The following is a 22,118-nucleotide window of genomic DNA, read 5'->3' as shown; positions in this document are numbered from 1 at the left end:
ATTTTGTGAATTTATCCTTCCAGACTTGTAAAATTTTTTTTTTTTTTTTTTGGATTACATATTGCCGTGGAGAAAGATCCGAACTGATATATACCAGGAGTCAGCACACTATCTGATCCACGTTCTGTTTTTCTAAATAAGGGGGTTTTATGGGGACACAGCCTCACCCATTCAGGCTACAACAGCAGAGTGTGGCCAGAAAAGCCTGGAATATTTACTATCTGGCCCTTTACAGAAAATGTTTGCCAAACCCTGATATATGTTTGGGGGTGGAGGAGGTAGAGACGGGGACAGGGGTACTATTAGAAAAAAGCCAACATGTATAATATGGGCTAAATATATGCGCATTTTTATACTAATGTGTGTGCGTGAGTGTGCGTGTGCGTGCGTGTGTGTGTGTGTGTGTGTGTGTGTGTGTGTGTACATACGTGCACAGAAAGAGAATCCGTGAAACAGTGGTCGCCAGCATACAAATTGTGCGGGCCGTGAGCGCATATGACGAAGTTCTCGTGCCCTTTATTCTCTTCACTAATACTGTTCTGTACAATTCTAGTTTATCAGTGAACATGTATTATTTCAAAAACCAGGTAATCAATCTAATAGAATACTGGAAAGTCAAAAATAATAGGATCTCAGATACCTTCCAGCTTTCTAAGAATATGGGATTCTGACCAGTTTGAGAAAGGGAAGGGAAAAATACCACCTCCATGAGGTCCCAATTTCTGAAATCTCTAGGGATTTGTTTCTTTATTTCATTCTAATTAAATATACAATACATGGATGTGTTTTCCTGCAACAATTTGAAACATTATAGATCAAGCTGAAGCTCCTCCTTGCCTCCCTATCCTCCTTCAAGCCACCTCCCCATCTAAGAAAGACAGCTGTCATCAGCCTGACACATGTCCTGCCCTCCCTCCTCTCTATGTGTCAGATTCATATATGAGCAGTACGTACATGTAAACATAATGTACACATGTGCGTGTGTGTGGTTGGCTTCTACACTTAGTGTACCATGGGGATGGAATCCGTGGCAGGTCTTTTAGCTCTCCTTTGTTCTTTTGAATTGCTCTTTAGTATTATACTGTGCACGTGGGCCACAGTTTATTTAAGCATTTCTCTATTGATGGACATTTAGGCCATCTATAGTCACCCTTATTTTGTCTCAAAGGTTAACTATCTTTAATTAGTATACTGCTAATGATTCAATAGCCACCATATATTGAGTGCCTACAAGGTGCAGGGCTTCAGCATGAAATAATCACATTTAAACTAGTCAATAGCTGCAAGAAGAAGGTACTGCTGTTATCCCCATTTACAGTTGGGGAAATGGGTTCAGAGAAGTAATATCTTTTGCCTGAGGCTGCACAGCTTTTAAGTAGCAGAACAGAAGTTCAAATGCAGATGTGCCACATTCTCGGTTTACTATACTGCACATACCTTGCCTGAGCCTCTGTGTTCCCAGGAGTTGTAGGAGAGGCAAGTGAGCAAAGGGTGGTGAGCATGTACTGTCGGGTGTGCTGAGCATAGGCCTAGGAGACACCAGCTTCCCTTGAGGGCTGTAATCAGGTGGGAGGCCGCACTAGGCACTGTCCATGGTATTCCATAGCAGAGGGCTGCTGGGAGAAAAGGCCGTCCTGGGGTCAGAGCCACGTGGAGTCAGGAGAGCATTCACAGATGCTGAGAGCAGGTCTGAGGCTCTACCTGTGTGCACAGCTCATGATCTCTTCATTGACCATGACTCAGGACAGTGAAGTGACCCTGACTAGGAATCCTGGTTCCGACAAATGGCTTTGACCCAGAACACGTTACCGTCCCCTTCTATGTTATGATCTCCTCACCTATACAGTGGGGTTGCTCCTGCGCCCTTAGACTGGACCAGCAGTGATGACCCCTGGCTGCATGCTCAAATCACCTAGGGATTTTAAATAGACTTCATTTAATGTGGTGAAATATATATAACATGAAATTTCCCATAGTAACCATTTTAAGTAGCATTAAATACATTCACATCGTTGTTCAACCACCACCACCATCATCTCCAGAATTTTTTCATCTTCCCAAACTGAAACTCTGTTCCTATTAAGCACTAACTCCTCATTCCCCCTCCCCCAGCTCCCGACACCCACCATCCTACCTTCTATCTCTATTGAATTTAACTACTCTATGCCCCTCACATAAGTGGAATCATGTAGTATTTGTCTTTTTTGACTGGCTTTTTTCACTTAGCATGATGTCCTTAGGGTTCACCCACGTTGTAGCATGTGTCAGAATTTCCTTCCTTTTCATGGCTAAATGCTACTTCATTGCATGAAATAGACCTCATCTGTTCATCCATTGGTGGATACTTGAGTTGCTTCCACCTTTTGGCTCTTGAATGATGCTGCTGTGCACATTGTGTTTAAGTATACTTTAAAATATACTAGTGCCAAAAAAAAATGTGGATACCTAGGCTCTACCCTGGCACCAACACCCACCAACACTCACTGGCCTTGGTTTGGACTCTTATTGTAATGTTGTTAAGCCCCCCAAGTTAATCTCCTCAAGTGGTTTTGGTGCATAGCCAGGATTGAGAACTCTGAAATAGTTGCTCTGGAATGAGTGCCTAGCTCAGCACCTGGCTGTAGGACTCTAGGTTGTCAGTTGGCACGATGGGGATTGCTGTTGGCTAATGTATGATCCCCATAAAAGGAATGGGAGCTCCATTTGTTCTGAGCCAGAGTCTACCTCATGACCCCTCTTTGCCAAGCACCCTAAGGCAGCCCTGCACCGACATCTGCCTGAATTCTCCTGGGAGGTCCCACTGTAGCTTCCCTGGGTGACCAGGTGGCTCTTCCCAACATCACTCATGGTGCAGGTGCCCAGGTGTGCAGGTGTCCCTACACAGCCTTTCCTAAGGCAGTGAAGGACCAGGGGCTTTTTCACTCCAGTTATAGGCATGGAGGGTGGACACTAGCATTCCTACCCCCTGAGAGAGCGAGAAAGAGATGGGAGGTGGTGTCAAGTCTACCCCAGGAAGACAAAACTCAACAAATTCCAAACCGAGGGTAAACTGGGAGAGGCTGCTGAGAGCAGGGGCACCTGGGTGCTCACCCACAGTCCCAGAGGGGCCTCAGCTGCCACCGTCACAAGAAAAAAGGGTTAGTAGGGCTAGCTTGCATGGCTGAAGCAGAACAGCAGAGCAGTTAGGAGCCAGGTTTCCTGGGGCCCGTCCACCCTTTGTGGCTCAGGAGTTGTATGAGATTCCTGTGGCTGCTATATGTAACAAAGTACCACAAATTGAGTGGCTTAAAACAACAGAAATTTATCATTTCGCAGTTCTGGTGCCAGAAGTCCAACATCAGGGTATCAGCAGAGCCATGCTCCCTCCAGAGACTCTAAGAAAAGTTCTTTTTCTTGTTGCTTCAGCTTCCGGTGGCTGCTAACAAATCTTGGCCTTCCTTGGCTTGTAGATGCATCACTCCAATCTCTACCTCCATCTTACCACAGCCTTCTCTCTCTTGCACATATGTCTTTCTTCACATGGCCTTTTTATAAGGATACCAGTGGTTGGATTCAGGGCCCACCCTAATCCAGCATGACCTCATCTTAACTCGATGGCATCTGCAAAGACCTATTTCTAAGTAAGGTCACAATCCACAGATACCTGATGTTAGGACTTAGACATATCCTTTTGGGGGACATAGTACAACCCACAACACCAGCTGTGGACTTAGGACTTAGACATATCCTTTTGGGGGACATAGGACTTAGACATATCCTTTTGGGGGACATAGTACAACCCACAACACCAGCTGTGTGACTTCAGGCAAGGTATTACTCTCTTGGTACCCCCTTCTCCTGTGTATCATGGGGACAGATACACAGTGCAGACTCCCAGGCCTCCCCCAGACTCTGCCTTTTCACAACAGCCCTCCCCGCCCCCACCCCAGGGGTTCCTGGGCTCAGGAATTTTTGAGGAACACTGAGAGGGTCAATGATTTGGTGCAGTGCCTGGCACAGCGGAAGCACTTCATACATGTTAGTCATTTCTGATTTTCGTTCTCTTCCCTTTTACAGACACTGAGAGCCCTAAGTTGTCCATGTGCCCTAAGTTGTTCCAGTCACCACATAAAACAGTAAAGAAACATGAGGCCACAAGGAGCTCAAAGCTCAGTGAGAAAAACAGTCATATGCAATTTTTTTTAATTGCAGCCAAACAGATGCATGTGGTGACTGGATTTTCCAAGAGTGTGGCAGGCCTTAAGTGCCAGGTAGGATGTGGTACCCAGCTGAGAGCCTGACATCAAGGCCAGTTCATCTCACCACCCAGATGCACAGTTGCCCAGGCAACTAGCCAGTGCCCCAGAGATGATGAGCAGGACACTGTGCCCAAGTTCCTGCTGCTTCCTTGGAAGCAGTAAATGACTGCTGGGAAACCGCCTCTGGTGGGCATTTAGGGGGCTGAGTGCTCAGGCTCTTTCTCCTCTTTCAAACAAATTGCCCATCTCCCCAGGACCCAGCATTCTAGGCAGATGTCAGCTGAATGCCCAGCTGTAGCCAGTCTGGAACTGTGCTTTCACTGGGCAGGCAGGAAAGCAAGGCTCAACTCTCCAATTTAAAGCATTTTTCATTCGTTTCAGCAGGGGGTTGCAGCATCCATTGAGGCAGAGAATGCTCAAGTACGCCTCTCAGAGTGGCGTGGTGGTTGGGTGCTCAGGATCCAAAGCTAGACCTGGATCCCCATTTCAGCTCTGGCTCTTGCTTGCTACATGAGTTAACCTCTCTCGGCCTCAGTTTTCTTATCTGTAAAATGGGGCTAATTATACCACTCACCTCATGGAATGGTTTTAAGGATTAAGAAACTTATTTTATACAAAGTGCTTAGCATAGGGCCCAGCCATAGACATCCCTCCAAAAGTGATAAAAGTTACGCCCTTATGTCACTTGTCACAACCCATTATGGTTGTTCCTGGAACATGGTAAGCACTGGATGAGAGGGAGTCAGTATTGCTGCAATTAGTGGCTTTGCTAGAGTGAATTGAACTGTGCCTTGCCTTCCAGCTGACAGGGATGGCCAGGGCTGGGCTGTGTCTCATTTTGTGGTGTTTCCTCTACTCCCATCTGTAGAGCCAATGGCCAGAGCAGGGGTCTCTACACTTATCTTGAAAATCCTGAGTCCTCGGAGGGTAATCATTGATTAGTCCATCTGTCAATTGTTTAGGCCAGTAGGTAACAGTTGAGTAATTGTATTGGCTAAATTAGGTCTCTGTGCAGAGGCCACCGGTAAGCTGAGGTTATGAGCTGGTCTGAGATTGATGATCAAGACCTAAGGGCCAAAAGGGCAGTTTGGGGGTTGACATATATGGGACAAAGGCCTGGGTTGTATCCGAAGGCAAAGTGATGACCTTTGATACTAAAAGGTTTTAAAGGAAGCCATTCTGGAGGACTATGGAGAAAGCCAAACATGCCTCCCCCTGCTGCCCAAGTGTCGAGGTCCCCAGAAACACTGGCTTGGCAGGGATGGTGAGTTACTTGGCACATGTCAGCATCCACAACCCCAGCAAGTCTTGAAGGAATGAGGATGTCAAAGGCCCCCATCTAGGAATAAGGGAAGCCAGAGAAATCGCCCAACCAGTCATTTTCCCTGGCTGTGCAAGGGACATTTGGGACAGCAGCTTATATACCTGGAGGGAAAGTCAGAGAGGCTGGGCAGGTGGGCAGGGTGCCACCCACATACTGACCCTGGCAAGTAAGCATTGCCTGAGTGATGTGGAGAGGCAAGTGGAACGTTGGTGGTCCTCTGGGGGCATGGTGACAGAGAGGTCTCCAAGACTTTAGGACAGCTCAGCCCAAAAGAACTTTGTATGGTGATGAAAATGCTATCTGCACCATCCAGTGTGGAAGCTACTAGCCACATGTGGCTATCGAGCAGCTGAAATGTGGCTAGCAGGACTGAGGCACTAAATTTTTAGTTGTATTTGATTTAAATTAAGTCAAATGTAAGTAGCCACTTGGGGCTGGTGGATTTCATGCCGGGCAGCACGGCTTTGGCACCTCCACTGGAAAGAAGTTCTAAAAGCCAGTCCGGTTCCCCACTGAATCATTTTTCTCGTCGGCTCCAGGAGTGCCCTTGCAGCCTTTCCTTTAATGACAGGTGGTGGGGAGCATGCGTGCTTGTGTGAGCCTCTGCCTCGGAGGCTGCAGCAAGTGGCAGAGCAGCAGCCTTGATCATTGGGAAGTGTACTTCTAGCACATTCTGAATCACGCTTCTCTTAGTGAAGGGCACATTCTCAGTGACAGCTCATCTCCTGTGTAGAAGCCAACAGGCCTTGCTTTCCCAGGCCAGAGAACCCAGCGTCTGTGGTTGTCTCTGCTGTGGGAGCGGTTGCCGGAGAGATGGCGGATGTTGCCCAGGTAACTTCCCCTCCCTGATAAGCAGAGGGTGAGGACTGTAATTGAGTGACTAAGCTCTTCCTCATGGGAGGCAGGAGGCTCTGTCTGCTGGCTCTTTCTGTTTCAGGAGCTGGTGGGGCTTATTGGTGGATGCCAGAAGCCCTCCTAAGTCCTGCCTGCTCTGGACCACTCAATCCCAGGGCTTGGTAGGTGATAAGAATGAGAGCTGCTGTTTCGCCAGGATTGGTGCTGGGTGCTTTATTTATATATTATCTTATGGAATAGCCACGGCAAGCCTTTGGCAGTAGTTATTCTCATCCCACGTTGCAGATGAGGAAAGTAGAGTGCAAGTAATCGACTGTAAGTTTCATGAGCACCGGGGCCTGTCTGCTTTGCTTACCTTAGTACTTAGCACAGTGCTTAGCACATCATAGTTGATGGTTCCTAGTAATTTTTGTAGTATGATTGGATGGGTGGATGGGTGATGTATGGATTGATGGTGGATGGATGGATGGGTGGCCGGATGCGTAGGTAGCTGGAAGGATGGATGAATGAGTGTGTGGGTGGATGGATAAGTAAATGAATGGTTAGGTGGATGAGTGCATGGATGGATAAAGTAAAGCTTAGAGTTGAACTGAAGTCTGTCAATGACAAAACTGGTGTGCTTAACCACTAAGCAGTCCTGCCTCTGGCTTTATGTGATACCCTTCTCTGTCTGCCTAGGTTGGGATTTTCTTTAAATACCTTAATCGAGGTATAATTTTTATACAACAAAATTCATCTATTGTAAGTGTATGACTCAATGATTTTAGTAAATTTGTAGAGTTGTGTAACCATCACTGCAATCCAGTTTTAGAATATTTCTATCATCCTCAGAGATGCCCTCTAGGCTGTTTGCAGTCTGATCCCCAGTGCCACCCACCTCCCCAGGCAATGACTGTTTCACTTTGTGTCTCTGTAAATTTGTCTTTTTATACATTTACTATAAAAGGAGTCATAGAATATGTCTTTTGCACCTGGCTTCTTTCACTTAGTATAATATTTGTGAGGTTCATCCAGATTGTACCATGTGCAAGTAGTTCCACTCTTTGTACTGCTAAATACTATTCCATTGCCTGGATAGACTGACCACATCTGACTGTTCCATTCATTGTTGATGGACACATGGATTGTTTCTACTTTGGGGCTATTTTGAATAATGCTGCTATGGACACTCGTGTACATGTCTTTATGTACAGTCTGTTTTCAGTTCTCTTGAGTAGATTTCTAGGAACAGAATTGAGTAGATTTCTAGGAACAGAATTGCTGGTCATATGATAAATTCATGTTTAACATTTTAAGCAACCTGCCAAACTGTTTTCCCATGATGCTGTACTCATTTACATTCCTACCAGCAAAGTACAAGGATCCCGGTTCCACATCCTCACCAACACTTGGTATCATCTGTCTTTTTGGTTACGGTCAGCCCGGTGGATGTGAAATGGTGTCTCTTTATGGTTTGAACCTGTGTGTCCCTGATGGCTTATGATATTGAGCAGCATTATGCATTTATCACCGGGCTGGAGTTTGATCTTTTCAGCAAGGAGTTGGCAAACTTTTTCTCTATAAAGGGCCAGACAGTAAATATTTGGGGTTTCGTAGATCACATTTGATTTCTGTTGCATATATATCTTTTTTACAACCTTTAAAAAAATGTAAGACCATTCTTGGCTTCTTTGCACAAAACAAGCAGGGAGACAAATGTGAAGGCCTCTGTCACAGGAGTCCAGCAGACCATCTACTCTGGACATGGCAGGAGGTCACACGCCCTTCTGGTGAAGTGGGCTTGGTGGGAGGACCATACTGCAAAGCCAAGGGCTGGACTCCTGGGAGCCTGGCAGTCAGGGTTTCAGAGGTGTCCCATCCCAGCCCCGCCGTGGCTGATGAGCTCATCGGAGCTCCTGGGATGAAACCTGCTAACTTGTCACCCCAGGCAGAGTGACTGGGTCCTGGACAGGCCTCCATCTGCCTGTTGCTGCCCTGTCCCAGAGCTCAGAGCCCCTTCTGGAAGCCAGCAGCCTGCCCACATCCCATGACCACGATGTCACGGCCACATTATCCACCTGCTTTTCCCACCAGCCCCTTTCGAAGCTCCTCTACCTCCTTGGTCACCTGAACTCTGGCTTTCAGAGCCTTGTGAACTTGTCCTTGTCTTCACCCCAGGCCACCAGGCAGTCTTGACCCATTCCTTACAGTGTCTCTTGGCTAATCTGTCCTCCTCCATCATCTGAGCTGGCCCTGACCCATGTCATAGAAAGAGAGGGACCTCTGGAGTCAGCCAGCCAATTTTAACTCTTGAAATGCCCCTTTCGAGCTGCTTGGCCTTGGAAGTCCTATCCCCTCTCCAGCTGTGATAGTTTTATGCGTAAACAGGATGCTGGAGTTCTGGAGCAGAAGCTGCAGGTGTCTGGTCCTCCTAGCATGGCTCAGCTCTGAAGACCGCTCACTGTGAACACGTGTGACTGCCGGGAAGATGTGTTTTTCTGGCTGTGGGAGCACTTTGGCCTGGGCACAGGACAGCCAGAAGTCCTGGAGTATCCAGGAAGTTGGTGGATCAGTGCCACAGCTTCCTTGCTCCTTCAGTGGGTCAGCTCTAAGGCATGATTTACACTGTGTCGTAGAGTACCCCGTGGGATTCAGCACCCATTCCCACAGTGGGTATTGTTGCCAGTAGTCCAGTCATGCTGCTTAATGATGCCCTGTTAACTTCTTGTCTTCTCTTCCCAGTCTCTTGTCCCCACCCTGCACTGTTTTGTTCTCTTGCGTCTCTCAAATAAACCATTTGCACTTAGGTCCTCATCTTAGGGTCGGCTCCCAGGAATGCTTAGCCTGTGGCAGGTCCCCGGCTCCTGGGGTTACTGTGAGGATGGAATGAGATGATGCCCACAAGTGCCCAGCACAGTGCCTGGTGCAGAGTATGTATGTGTTCATTAAATGTTAGCCCCTGTTACAATCCTTGGAACCTTCTGGTGTTGAATGCAGCCTGTGTGACTGTTGTCCTAGAGACGCATCTCAAGCAAGGGCTCAGGTGCTTGAGGGATAGCTGCTGCTCTCCCCTCTCTAGGGAGGGGGCTGTGTCGGTGAGCACCTAGGCTGGGCGCACCCATGAAGGAGCTGAATGAAAGCCGCATGGGGCTGGGGATGTGCAGTGGGCCCTCGGCCAGAGCCTTGCTGCCCCGGAGTCTCAGTGATATCCCAGTGTAGTGAGTGATGGACTATACCTGTGGCTTCCGACCCCAGGGCCCGGCTGTATTCAGCGAAGTTTAAATGATGGTTGACTGGAACAGTGTTCACCAATGATTAATGATGGCTATTTCTAGGTTGTGGGGTTTTTGAGGTCTTTTTTCATTTATCCTTTGCTTTGTGCTTTTTAGCATGGTTTATTTCTTACAATGAGGATGCATCATTTTCACACAAAAAATGGAGTAGTTGTTCTTTCAAAGGTAAATAACTTGCAGCTGATCAGAAGAGAAGGCACTTGAAGTTCATACTGTTCAAATTGGGAACCTTCTGTGCGAAGGCATGGGTGTGCATCATCACGGTTTTCTCTGAGGCTTAATATATGGCAAGTTTCTGTGATCATTTCATAGTCATTTAAAAATTAAGCAGTTCTCTGGGTACAGAGCAAAACCACAGTGTCCGGGACTCAGAGGCGCATTCGTCTCCAGGGATGGATTGGGTTCTTGCCTCGGGAAGTTTCTCCACTGAGTTAGATGTCGAGCACTTGGCGTTTGCGTAGACCTGGCAGTTCCGGGAAGGCAGCCTGCTGGCTCAGTGCTGGGCAGGGAGGCTCTGCTGATGGTAACTACGACTGAGGCTGATGACGGTCCCAAGGAAGCCTCAGAGAACTGGGCGGATCTTGTCATTAACGTCATGGGGTTCAGCAAATACTCACTGTCACCATCTTCCCCATCAACAGCACATTTACTATTCACTAACCACATCCTTCCCTGCCCCCCCCGCCCCCCAAACTTGCCATACATTTCTTTCCATTCTTATCAGATCCAAAATGATGACAGGAAATGTTTCTGGTCTTTTCCTTTTCCCTGCCTGATGAAAACTGTGCTGTCTTCACTTCAACAGTTTGTGTCCTGTTTCCTGCTGGCCTTCTGAGAGGGCTTGTCTCTTCTAGTTCTTGATGGGGAATGGGTGAATGGGCAGAGAACAGTAAGACAGACAGACAAGCAAAGAGACAAAGGGATAGGTCAGGGGAGAGCAAGAGGGAGAATGAATGTATGTGTGTTCAGGGAGGGACAAATTAAGTTGATTTATATAAGAAAGATCTGGGATGATGAAAGGGAAATAAACTGGTGTGAGTTAACTATGTGGGTAATGGTGGTGGTGATATGGTCTGATTAGCCAGTAAGAGGCTCCAGAAAATCATGGAGTGTAAAAAGAAATGGGAGAAAGAAAATGAGATATTCTTTGTATTGCTGTGGATTGCACATTTCATCCTTTTAAAGTTTTTCAAGAGACTAGTTAAGCACATGAGTTCCCCTTTTTGTTACTGGTAGCTATTCTATTTGGACTATGCTTTTGAATGTAATTCCATACAGAGTAGACCATATGGGTCCACAATTTATAAAAGTTACATATTGGAAGAGGCTGCAAGGTATTTTCATGCCTAATTTACAAAAGAGAAAACTGAGGCTCTGTGAGTGAAATACTTTATAGGAAGAGCCAGGTCTGTCTGACTCCGGACTCTGCCTCCAGCTCGGCCACAGTGCCTTGCTCAGCATAATTAGTTAATTTGATGTAGACCGTGTCCCCCAAATATTTATTTTAAGGCATTGGGTTCTAACACCACTTTGTAATTCTTACCTCAGACATGGTCAGGGAGACTCTGGTGGCCTCAGAGGCCTGTGGGGGACCCTGACCTCCTCCTTCCTCTTTCTTTCATTCAGACTTTGGCTTAGGGATTGTGACATGTCACCTCAGCTGGCTGCCGGCATGGTGACACTAAAATTAGGTTTTCCCCATGGAGCAGTGCACTTAATGAAGGCGTTCATCCAGCTAGAAAGAGAGGCTCCCCTGCAAGCTGGGGCAGCAGTCGGGGGTGGGGTGGGGGCGGGGGCAGCTACGGAGCAGGAAGGGAGCGTTTGGCTGGGACCTCAGCCTTCCAAGGGCTCTTGTTTCCATGATGTCAGAGAGGCGGAACTAACTCTGCCTCAAATCGAGGGAGGCAGCAGCCCTAGCCCCAGTTGCTCTGCAGCTTTGGAAGTGGTGCCTGGCGCCTAAGTGAAGGAAGGTGAGAACGCATCTTCCTCACCAGGCGGAAGCTGAAGATGGCCTTATGTCTTCCTGGGGGCCATTCTGGGCTCAGTCCCTGTCTGGCTGGAGTTGAATTCCTGGCCTCCAGCCTGTCTGTCTTATTTCTTAGCTGTCTTATTCTTAAGGGTTGGGATGAGCAGAAACAGTGCATCCAACTCAAAGAAAGTCCCTTTATGGACCCACGAATGCTTCGACTTCTATTGCATTTGAATACTGGGGGGAATAAGTTTGGCAGAAGATATTATGTGAAAGAGAAATCCTTCATTCTTTTTTAAGTCACTGGAAATTACTCTTCTGTGTTCCGGAAGCCTGGACATCTGCATATGCACCCCTGGCTTTGGGCGAGACTCTTCCTTTTTCAGGTGTCAGTTTCTTACCGGGAGAGAGTGATCCACACTGACAGTTTCTTGGGGCCTTTTACATCCCAGTGTGTCTGATTCTTCTATCTTCAGTCTTCAACATAACAATAAAACATTTGTGTCTTTTACTCTCTCACAACCAGAAAAAGATTTACAAATATAAGAAAGTTCTGAGTAACCCAAGCCGTTGGGAAGTTGTGTTGAAGGAGATCCGAACTCTGGTGGACATGGCGCTGACATCCCCACTGCAGGATGACTCCATCAACCAAGCCCCACTGGAAATCGTCTCGAAACTGCTCTCAGAGGTAAGACGCTTTCCTCGCTCGATTTTGCACTTCACTCCTCCTCCCCCACACCCCGCCTTGTAAATTGTTTCCTGTTCCCTTCCCTGAGCACCAGCCTTGTACCAGAATTGATTTCACATTTGTGTAATCGCCCCACTGCCCAAGGAGGTGGGCATTTCCCCCCAGCACTTCGAGGGTGTTGAGAAGGTTTGCCACGGTGCTTCCAGCTGAGCCGTCCAGGGCTTGTGGCAGGGATGAAGGGGGAGTTGTTGCTGCCCTGCCATGTCCCATGACTGAACTGGGGATGGGAAGTGGTGGGGGTGGAGGGTGAAGTGCCTGTCTTGGGCCTGAGGCTGGGCTGGTGGAGGTGATGATGGAAGCTGATTTCTTAATTCTCTAGTGCGTTGCCAAGTGGGAACACATGGGGGAAGCCCCCAGGCTCCCCTTCCTTCTGGCCTCCATGGTGCTGGTGCTGGTGGTCCCAGCCAGTCTCCGTCTTCCCCCAGCACTGACCCACCTCGGCTCCGACGGCCCAGGCAATAGGGCTCTCTGCCTTAATTGCCCACCCAATACCTTAATTGCCCACTACAAAACCTTACTGTAGTAAAGTATTACTACAGCAATACTTTAACTTGCACAGGATATTTTAAATTGGGAGATTTCACAACAAAGTGGGAATTTCCAAATTCTCTTTAAAAACAGTCAGAAAATCCAGCAGCAGTTTGCAGCTGGCGCTGCTTAGTACAACCCACTTGAGCTGTCTGCTTTGCCAGGTGGCCACATACTTTGAGTGTGCTGTGTGCCAGGTGCCATTCTGGGTGTTTGAATGGGAACAAGTCCCTGCCCTCCTGGAGCTTACATTCTGGCAGAGGAGACAGACAAGTGAGACATAATCAGTGAGTCAGTCATGCTGGTCTTTAGAAGGCGAGGATGCTAGGAAACACACTTCTGTTTACTCTTTCCCAGGCGCTATTCTAAGTACTTTACAAATATTAACATGCCTCTTGTTTATTTGTCTGCCTGGCCCCCTGGAGACACTGGAGTTAATGACTCCTGATTTAAACTGCTTCTGTCCCCTCTTTTCAGTCCCTTTTCCCTGGGGGGTGGTCCCTGCTCTTCTGACACCCTGGTTCCCTGGTAGCTCGTACACACCCCTGGTGACTCCCGAACAAGCTCCCTGCTGCCTAGACCTGGCCCTCTCCCTGCGGGCCCAGACTGGTCACTGCTTGTTTGTTCAGGAAACTGGCCCAAGCCTTCTGGGTCTGCTGACTAGAGAGGGTCCCTCGCCCTGGGAGGAAGTAGGTGCAAGAGGTAGAAAGTGGGCTGCAGCGACGGTCACAAGCAGAAGAACAGAAGACGTGTCCTCCAGTGGGAGGGCAGCTATGTTCCACAGAGTGGTAAAGACTCAAGCTCAGAAAAGAATGACAGTCAAGGTCAGGGATTTAAGGCCGAGAGCTATATGCCCAACCTCAAGTCCAGGCTTCCTACCTCAAGCAGCAGAAGGTGTCTGGTAGGTAGGTCAGGGGCTGGCTTCTCATCTGGAGGAGAAGGCAGCTTACGTTCAGTAAGCACCTGCTATGTGCCAGGCCGACGCCAGGTGCCGTGCACACAGCATCTCATTTAATACTCCTATTCACCCCGAGAGATGGGCCTTGCTGTCTCCATTTCACAGATAAGGAAACTGAGGCCCAGAGATGCCAACTTGCCAAGTAAGCAGTGGGGCTGGAAATTCCACCTCAGGGCTGCCTAGTGCTTACTGCACAACCACATTGCCTACCATCATTAAGTCAGGCCCTTCGTCAGGACCATGGTGGAAGTGGCAGTTGCCAGCCTCTGGTGGGATTTCCTTTCCATCTCAGATATGTTTCACGTGACCACATACCTTGGGCCTTTGCATTACTTTTTGAGCTTTAAATCAACTATCTCAAAGTCAGCTGATCTTTTAAGTGCTAGATCGGAGAGATAAAGGCATTTAAAGAAAAAAAAAAACAGAAGTTGCATTTGATATGCATCTCCTGTGTGTTGGGCAGGGGTTAGTATTATTCACCCTGTTTTACTGATAAGTGCTGCTACTGGCAAGGGACAGAGCTGGGACTGCAGCCCAGGCAGTACTACCTCCAGTAAGGCTTACCGTCTCTGAATGACATAACACTTTTTTGAGCACGCTCTCTGTGACCGATCACTTTGGCAGGCATTAGAGCCAATCTTTCACATTTCTTCCAGAGCCCTGCAAGCTAAGTATTAAATGTATGGAAGAATCAGCAGAGGTCTGAGAGGTTAAGTTGTCTGCCCAGGGTCACTTGGAGAAGTGGTAGGTAGGCCAGGACAGGACTCACACCCAGGTCTGCCTCCTTGCGAAGCTCATGATCTTAAGCATAGCAGTAACTTGAATCTGAATTGGTAGAGACTTTTTAGTGAGGGGGAGACCCACCTGTGTAGGACAGTGGTTAAGAGCAGGAATGTGGAGTCAGAAAGACCTAGTTCCACCCTCAGGAGCTAACTGGCCTTGGACAGGTTCCTGAACCTGCAGGGTGGCATGGGCTGCTACGAGTGACTGGGACAAAGGAACCAGTATCTGTGCTTGCTGAAGGCTCTTCCTGGAAAGGTACACAGGTGTGGTGCAGGTTGGGCTGGTCCCATTGCAGCCTGAAGATGCAACTGCCACTTGCGTGGGTCGAGCACTGTAGCTCAGAGGCTTTGGAATCAGGACAGATGGGTCAAATCCCCACTCCACCAACTATTAGCTGTGTTTCCAGGTGAGCTACTGCACCTCTTTGAGTCTCAGGTAACTCATCTGTTGATGGGATAGTAGGAAATAGTAGGAGAACCATCATGAGAAAGAGAAATGGGTGGGATGAGTATTACAAAGCTCTGACACCGTGCCTGAGGCATCGTGAACTCAGCAGTCATGTAGAAAGACCAAAGCCAGGCTTTCATCTACCCTGAGCTGAAAAATGATGGATGTTTAATAATCTGCCATAAATGGGCTGCTCAGACTCCAACATCCACAAAAAAGAAACAGGCATTGTAATCCAAAAATACATCCTCCCGAATGTTCCTGGATTCTAGCATCGCAGGTCAGGCTGTCTCCATGGGAACCCGGAGACTCGTGGAGTGCAGACACTGACCCTGGTTCTGTGTCCACCATCATCCCTTGGGCAGCCAGACAAAAGCAGATTCACAGCTCACTAGCTTTTCTTTCACTTTAGCTGGTGTAAACACATTAGATACCCTGCTGCTCCTTAAACCTGTCCAGGTGGTATTTGCCGTGGGGCTCTTTCTAGAACCCAGGAACAATTGATCTTGCCAATTCACTGCCAGTGAGGAGGTGCCTAACGAGCAGCAAACGTGGCTCTGTCGGGAAATATGAGTTGATACCAAAGAGAGCCCATGTCCACCAAGACAAACAGAGCAGAACACACCACAAAACTAGCGAAAAAGGCAATAGTGGCTGTTTCTGAGTTTTCCCATGATCTTATTTATCACGTATTCATCCCTTTCCTCATTTGCACACTCACAGGTTGATAGTACAGATACCAATTGTATAAGAAAATTCCAAATTGGGGTGTGTTGGGGGGGGACCTAAGAACTAAACAAGTTTAATCCATTCAACTTAATATTATTTTTGAAAGTTGATTGTTAAAATTTGAATTTAGCTAAAAATCTTGGGCCAACTCAGAGAACATCAGTGTTCCCTGGGAACCTAGTTTGGAACTGCTGAGATAATATACATGCCACTCCTAAAAGGCTGCCTGGCACAGAGTCAAGACTTAAAAGTCTGTTCGTTACATGTTTATTATGAACCTCCCTTCTGGCTTCCAAGTGGCATCGCTACAACAGGGCCAACCACAGGTTAGCCCTATCCACATATCTTCATGGCAGCCTAAAGAGGATCCCATTTACAGAATAAGAAACCGAGTCTCACCAAGAAGTGATCTGTCCAAGGTCACATAACGCACGAACGGCAAAACAGGGACTCGGAACACAACTCCCCCTGCCCCAAAGCTGTACTTTTCCCCTACCTTGACCGTGCCTTTGAGGGTCTTCTGATTGTTTAATAAAAAATAACAACAGCGCTTTGTCTCAGAGGCTGAAAGCATTATGAAACTGTGGACCTTTGAGATACAAATGTTTGTTTCCATTTTATTAATGTATTTTGTGTTTTGTTTTGTTTTCTTCCTGCTTTCTGTGTTCCATCGTTTAGAACACAAACTTGACGACCCAGGAGCATGAAAACATCATTGTGGTGAGTCTCTCATGATCTCTCTCCCTCTGCCTGCCTCCCAGTGCCCACAGTTCTTCCCCAGTTTGAGTTAATTCTGGAGGCACCAGTGTAATCCACTAGCTTAGCAACCTTGCTCAGTTTTGTCTTTTCTGTCAAGCCAGACATATCTCCCTCGTGCTTTTGCATATTTCAGAGCCCCAGTTGATCTGGGGTAGGGGGCAGGGGAGGAGTGTAATGATCTGTCTTTGAGGTTTGTAGCAAATGTGTCTTAATCGCCTCCTCCGTCCTGAGTGGCTGAGGGAGTTGAAGGAAGGAGATGGCAGAGACCATATGATTTATTCAGAGGCATAACCCTATTAGTGGAAAGGCAAATGTTCTCTTTCTTGCCCTAGGCTCTATCTCCTAATTAATCTACAAATAGAATCTGGACTTAATTCCCTCTGATACGTAACGTGAGATAATATTTTCTGAAACTTAGCTATGATGTGAACCTCTTTGGGGTAAAATATCTTCCTGGGTGATTTTAAGCTATGAAATGTTACTTTCGCTGGAGAGAAAAAGTAATGAAGTTGCACCTACCGGATGCATTGTGCTGGGTATTCGAACTCACAGATAACTAAGACCGAGCTGCTCCCAAGGAGTCCATCATCTACTGCAGGAAGACAGATGAGATCACGTAGAGAATGGAGTGATAAACTCACCTGGGAAAGAAGCCCGAGAGCTTCCTGGAGGCAGTGATGTCTGAGCTAGGTTTTGAAGGATCAACAGGAGTTTGCCAAGTGGCAAAACAGAGTAAAGGCATTTCAGAGAGAGGAAACAATATGCACAGAGATTTAAAACAATGTGGTCTATTCTGGAAGCTTTAGCATCGCTGGAACATAAAGTATAAGGAAATGGGAAGCAGGGAGGCAGAACTTGAAAGTAAGAGGCAGAGGCTTGTGTACCTGGGAAAGGACCAGGAACACCTGCCCAGGAGGTCCCACAGCTGTAGCCTTTGAAACAAGAGCAACATCCCAGACAGCATGCCCCTCTGAGCTGAATTAGGGCTTTAGCGGCCCACCCACTTGGCCCCGGCAAGGCCAGTCTAGAGAAACCCTCCTTGCCCCAGCTGGCTCCTTTGGGCACTCGGCCTTTTATTGCAGAGAGTAAAGGCAGCAACTTCTGTGGAGCCCCAACTACAGTGTCTGGCACATGTAGGTACTCAGCGAGTTTTCACTAAAAATAGAGGTTTTTCCCATGCTCTCGCCTGACCACCCATTGTCATCTCTGGCCAGAACAGGGGGACCACCAACCTGGCACCCCCCCATCACCTACCACTACCTTTCTCTGGTATACTATTAATAAATCGATTTCACCAATGTTTGTTATCATGTGAGTACAAGTATGTGCCAGACACTGGTCTCTATTCACAGACATAAAGCCACCGTTGAGGGCTTTACTGGGAGCTGGGAGAGCCTGACAGGTCAACAGATAATCAGGAAATTACATGGTCAGGGTCGAGAATTGTTCAGGGTGATAGAGGAGCGCAGAGGATAGACACCTAACCTCCTCTCTTGGGGAGGTGCTGGGAGGAAGATGACAGAGGGCTTCCAGGAGGAGGTGAGCAAACTGAGTCTTAAAGGATGGATAAGCGTGCTCCTGGGAAAGGCAGCCCAGACAGGGAGCCTAGCACATGCAAAGGCAAAGGGGTAGGACTCTGGCTGGTGGGGAAGCAGGCTGGAACGTGGGTGGGATTGACCAGGGAAGGGATTGACATCTTTCTCTCCCTGCTGGCAACACCTGTGGATCCACTGTGCACCTTGACCCTGGAAGGGGTAGGAAAGGGTTTTGGACTTAGGACGAGCCTGGGAAAGGAATTTTGGTCCAAGAAATCAAGGCTGCGTTTATCCAGCTAATTTGGCTGGGAAGACCCCTTAATTGGGCTGGGCTGAGCGCCCCTGCTCAGCGGGAATGCCTGAGAACAGAGAAATTCGATCTGAGGCTCTGGTCCTGAGCCTCCCTTTCAGTATTCTTTGCTCCCAGTGCTGTTACCATCATTATGAAGGCTTCTGCAGCCTCCTTTCATTCCAACTATTACATTATCTGATTTGACCTATTGGCAATGGGTCGTCTCCCAGCAGAGCTTGGTATTTTTTTTTTTATGAACTTATTTTTCACAAGTACTTTTACAAGTAACTCGAGTTGGTTTTATTCAACCCATCAGTCAGGCATTCATGCAGAAGGTAGTCGTCAGCTGGCAACAGCTGGCATGTCACCGGGTGAGCGAGGACCTAGAGGCCAAACCCCTGCTGCGTTCCCCTGTGCTGGTGAAGAAAGTGTGTTTCATGCTGAGTGTGGGTTCATCTTCAGAGCTGAGTGCAGACCCTGGGCTCACCCCGTACTAGCTGTGACCTTGGGCGAGTAATGAAAGAGAGCTTTAAATTTTAATTAGTTTTATTAAAATTATCTTTAGTTTTGTAAATAATTCATGAGTGTATTTTCATTGTAAGAAAAAAAAAGAAAAAATTTCTCCCCACCTCAGCACCCTCTTCAGAGACAACCCATGGGGGTTTCCCGGTGGTGACAAACCCACACAGACAAATACAACTGTGTTTTTGTTTTTTGTTTTTAACATCAGTGATGTGATGCTGGATGTGTTCTGTCTTTGGTTTTTTACTCAACAACATGTCTTGGAGATTCTTTCAAGTCTTTTTGTGCATATCTACTCTAGGACTTTTACCCGTGGCACTAGTGACCTTTGGGGATATATAATCCTTTGTGGTGGGGGCCGTCCTGTGCAGTGTGAGATGTTGAGCAGTGTCCCTGGCTTGGTCCCCTAGGTGCCAGGGGCAGTCCCTGGAGGGCAGAGTCACCCTAGTGAGAACCACTGGTCGACCCCATTCTTTCTACTGGCTCAAGAATATTTTTATTTAACCAGATAGCCATTCAGATAGTTTCCAGCTAGCTTGATGCCCCAAGCCTCCGTCCTCTGTGCAGTGGGTGTGACAATAGAACCTTTCTTAACAGGGCTGCCGAAAGTGTTAAACAAACTAATGCACCGAATATGCTTAGTTCATATAGAAGGATTCCACAAAAATGTAAGCTTTTAGTTAATTATATGTTTTTGAATTTTCATCATTTTGTAACCAAGGTAGGTCTTGTAACCTCCCTGACCCTCTGTCTCTTCATTTGTATAAATGGAAATAATTACTGTTTGACCACACCAAGTTTTAATGAGGATCAAATGAGATAGTGGCTGTGGAAGCATGGAGCCCACGCCTGATGCCCACTGTGGGTGCCTGATTCATTCCCACTTCTCTATCCTTGACTCATTTCCACGAAAGAGGGGGCTCAATGTGATTGAAGGGGCCCAACCCAGGGGAGTGGACCCTGTGTGTCGTAGTCCCTCTTCCCAGAGCTGGGTCTGGGGGAGCAAGGCTGCAGGCCGGGCCGTGGCTCGCATGCCGGGGCGGCTCCCTGTCCTGCTGACCCTGCCGTGACTTTACCTCTTGTGTTTATGGGCCAGCAGAGACTCCACACACACAGCAGCCAGACGCTGAGCCTCCCTGTCCAGAACTTTCCATGGCGATGGCATGTTCTCTGTCTGGCTATGCAGTGTGGTAGCCACTAGCTTCATGTGACTGTTGAGCACCTGAGATGTGGTTAGTGTGACTGAGGAACTGCATTCTTAATTTTAGTTCATTTAAAATGATTTCTTCCGTGTCAGTTAAAAATCGAATAGTCACATGCACAGCCCTAGACAAATAAGACCCTGGGCCTGGTCTCCAAGAGTTTGTCAATTCACCTGTTGGTGCTACAGAACAGAACCTCCATTTCAGTGACTTTGTTTGTCACAGAGGTCCGCTCACCGGCATAACCAGTCAACTAAGGGCCATCTCTTACTGGTGTCCAGTTATGCTTTCCTTTCCCTAATGGCCTTACAAGAGGTCCCTCCCTGTATCCAAGAGCATTGCTGTAGGGGGCAGATCAGGGAGACCCTCTGAGACCACGGGCAGGTCCGAGCTGTGGGCGTCGGTGATAGGGAGACTGTGTCATCACAGAGCCTTCTTGGGGAGCCCAGCAGATCCGTCACCCCTTGCTGCTATGCCCAGTACAGGCCCAAACGCTCCCCTCGTGATGGTATCACTGACATGCTGTGTTCTAGGCAGTGGGCTTATACCAACCAAGCCCAAGACGCTAAAGCTTCTAGAATTTTCTCTCATCGGATCCCCCAACAACCCTATGAATTAGTAACTCTAGTTTTCCTCATCTTATAGACTAAAAGACTAATTCCCACCCAAGGCCACACAGCCTGGCAGTCTTGGTGCTGGGTCCTGGATTTCCTGTTTCCTTATCTCGTGCCCAGTGTGGCAAACAGAAACAAGAGTGGACTTCGCATAAGCAGTAGCCACCTAGGAACTAACATTTACTGAGAGCGGGCCTGTTTCAGGCTCTGCGAGAGTTGCTTTATGCCAGGGGTTCTTGACTGGGGCCAGTTTTGTCCCCCAGGAAGCATTTAGCAATGTCTGGACACATTTTTTTTTAATTGTTCAGAATTTTTATTTGAATTTTAAATTTAGCAAAATCATTAAAACAAATTATGAAAGGGACAGAAAAATCAAGAATCAAACACCGTTCAGGCCATGGGACCTTGCATAGGAATGGCAGTGGAACCGGTGACTGTGTCCAGCTGGCCTAAAGAAGACTTGGCAGAAAGTGAATTCAAGAGGCAGTAGATATTCCAGCCTTCCTTAATATACAATGAAGTGTGTTTGGAGACCTTTTTGATTGTCACAACTGTGTTGGGGGTCACTCCTGGCATCTAGTGGGTTGACAACAAGGATGCTGCTAGACATCCTGTAGTAGCACAGGGTAGCTGCCACCACAAGCTACAGGAACAACTGGACCTAAACATCAACAGTGCAAAGCTGAGAAACCCTCTTGGCACGTATGACCTCTCTAACCCTCGCAGACTCTCTGCTCCACTTTCCAGGTGGGAACCAGGCAGTTCAGAGAGAGGAGATAACTCGCTCTGATTGTCACAGTGTAGTAAGCACCAGAATCAGGTGCTCTTCACCCAAAGCCTGGGCTTATAACCATCACACTGTGCAGCCTCACAGTGAGGAACTATTGACCTGAGGGTTGTGAAACGCCTAAAGTTACATGCATCATCGTATGTATCTTTCTTGGGGGTAACCCAGAGCTTTTATCAGCTCAGTGGGAGTGATGTGCCCCCCAGAATTTAGGTGGTCTGGCCTGCAAGTTAGAGACTGGGCATTTTTTGCCCAGAGGGTGACAGGGAGGTTGTGATTTCCATCGTCGGTCAATTCTCTTGTGTAGGTGCACACCCCCTGTGTAATTTCTTCCCAGAGATTCCGACTGACATTTGGTTCATTGTCTTACAGGCAATTGCTCCTTTGCTGGAAAACAACCATCCACCACCAGATCTCTGTGAATTCTTTTGCAAGGTATGGCATTGCTGAAGTGGGGCTGTTTGCAGGACCAGCTTGCCTCTGTGTGTGCATGCTGGGGGTTGGCTTTGCACAATGCGCTGAAAACCTAGTCCCCACCGATTGGGGTCAGGACCTT

General features: G+C 47.7%; 1 protein-coding gene across 1 annotated transcript in view; it reads left to right on the top strand.

Moving 5' to 3' along the window:
- The window catches only part of CMIP (c-Maf inducing protein), a 259,420-nt gene that overhangs the window by 191,378 nt on the left and 45,924 nt on the right, over positions 1-22,118 (top strand). Inside the window, exons 4-6 of the mRNA XM_023528591.1 lie at positions 12,185-12,346; positions 16,530-16,571; positions 21,935-21,997. Coding sequence (XP_023384359.1) covers positions 12,185-12,346; positions 16,530-16,571; positions 21,935-21,997 — 267 coding nt within the window. The remainder of the gene's footprint in view (positions 1-12,184; positions 12,347-16,529; positions 16,572-21,934; positions 21,998-22,118) is intronic.

The sequence above is a fragment of the Pteropus vampyrus genome, unplaced genomic scaffold, assembly GCF_000151845.1.
Source record: "Pteropus vampyrus isolate Shadow unplaced genomic scaffold, Pvam_2.0 Scaffold29, whole genome shotgun sequence".
NCBI lineage: Eukaryota > Metazoa > Chordata > Mammalia > Chiroptera > Pteropodidae > Pteropus > Pteropus vampyrus.
This window is presented reverse-complemented; position numbering and strand designations above follow the sequence as displayed.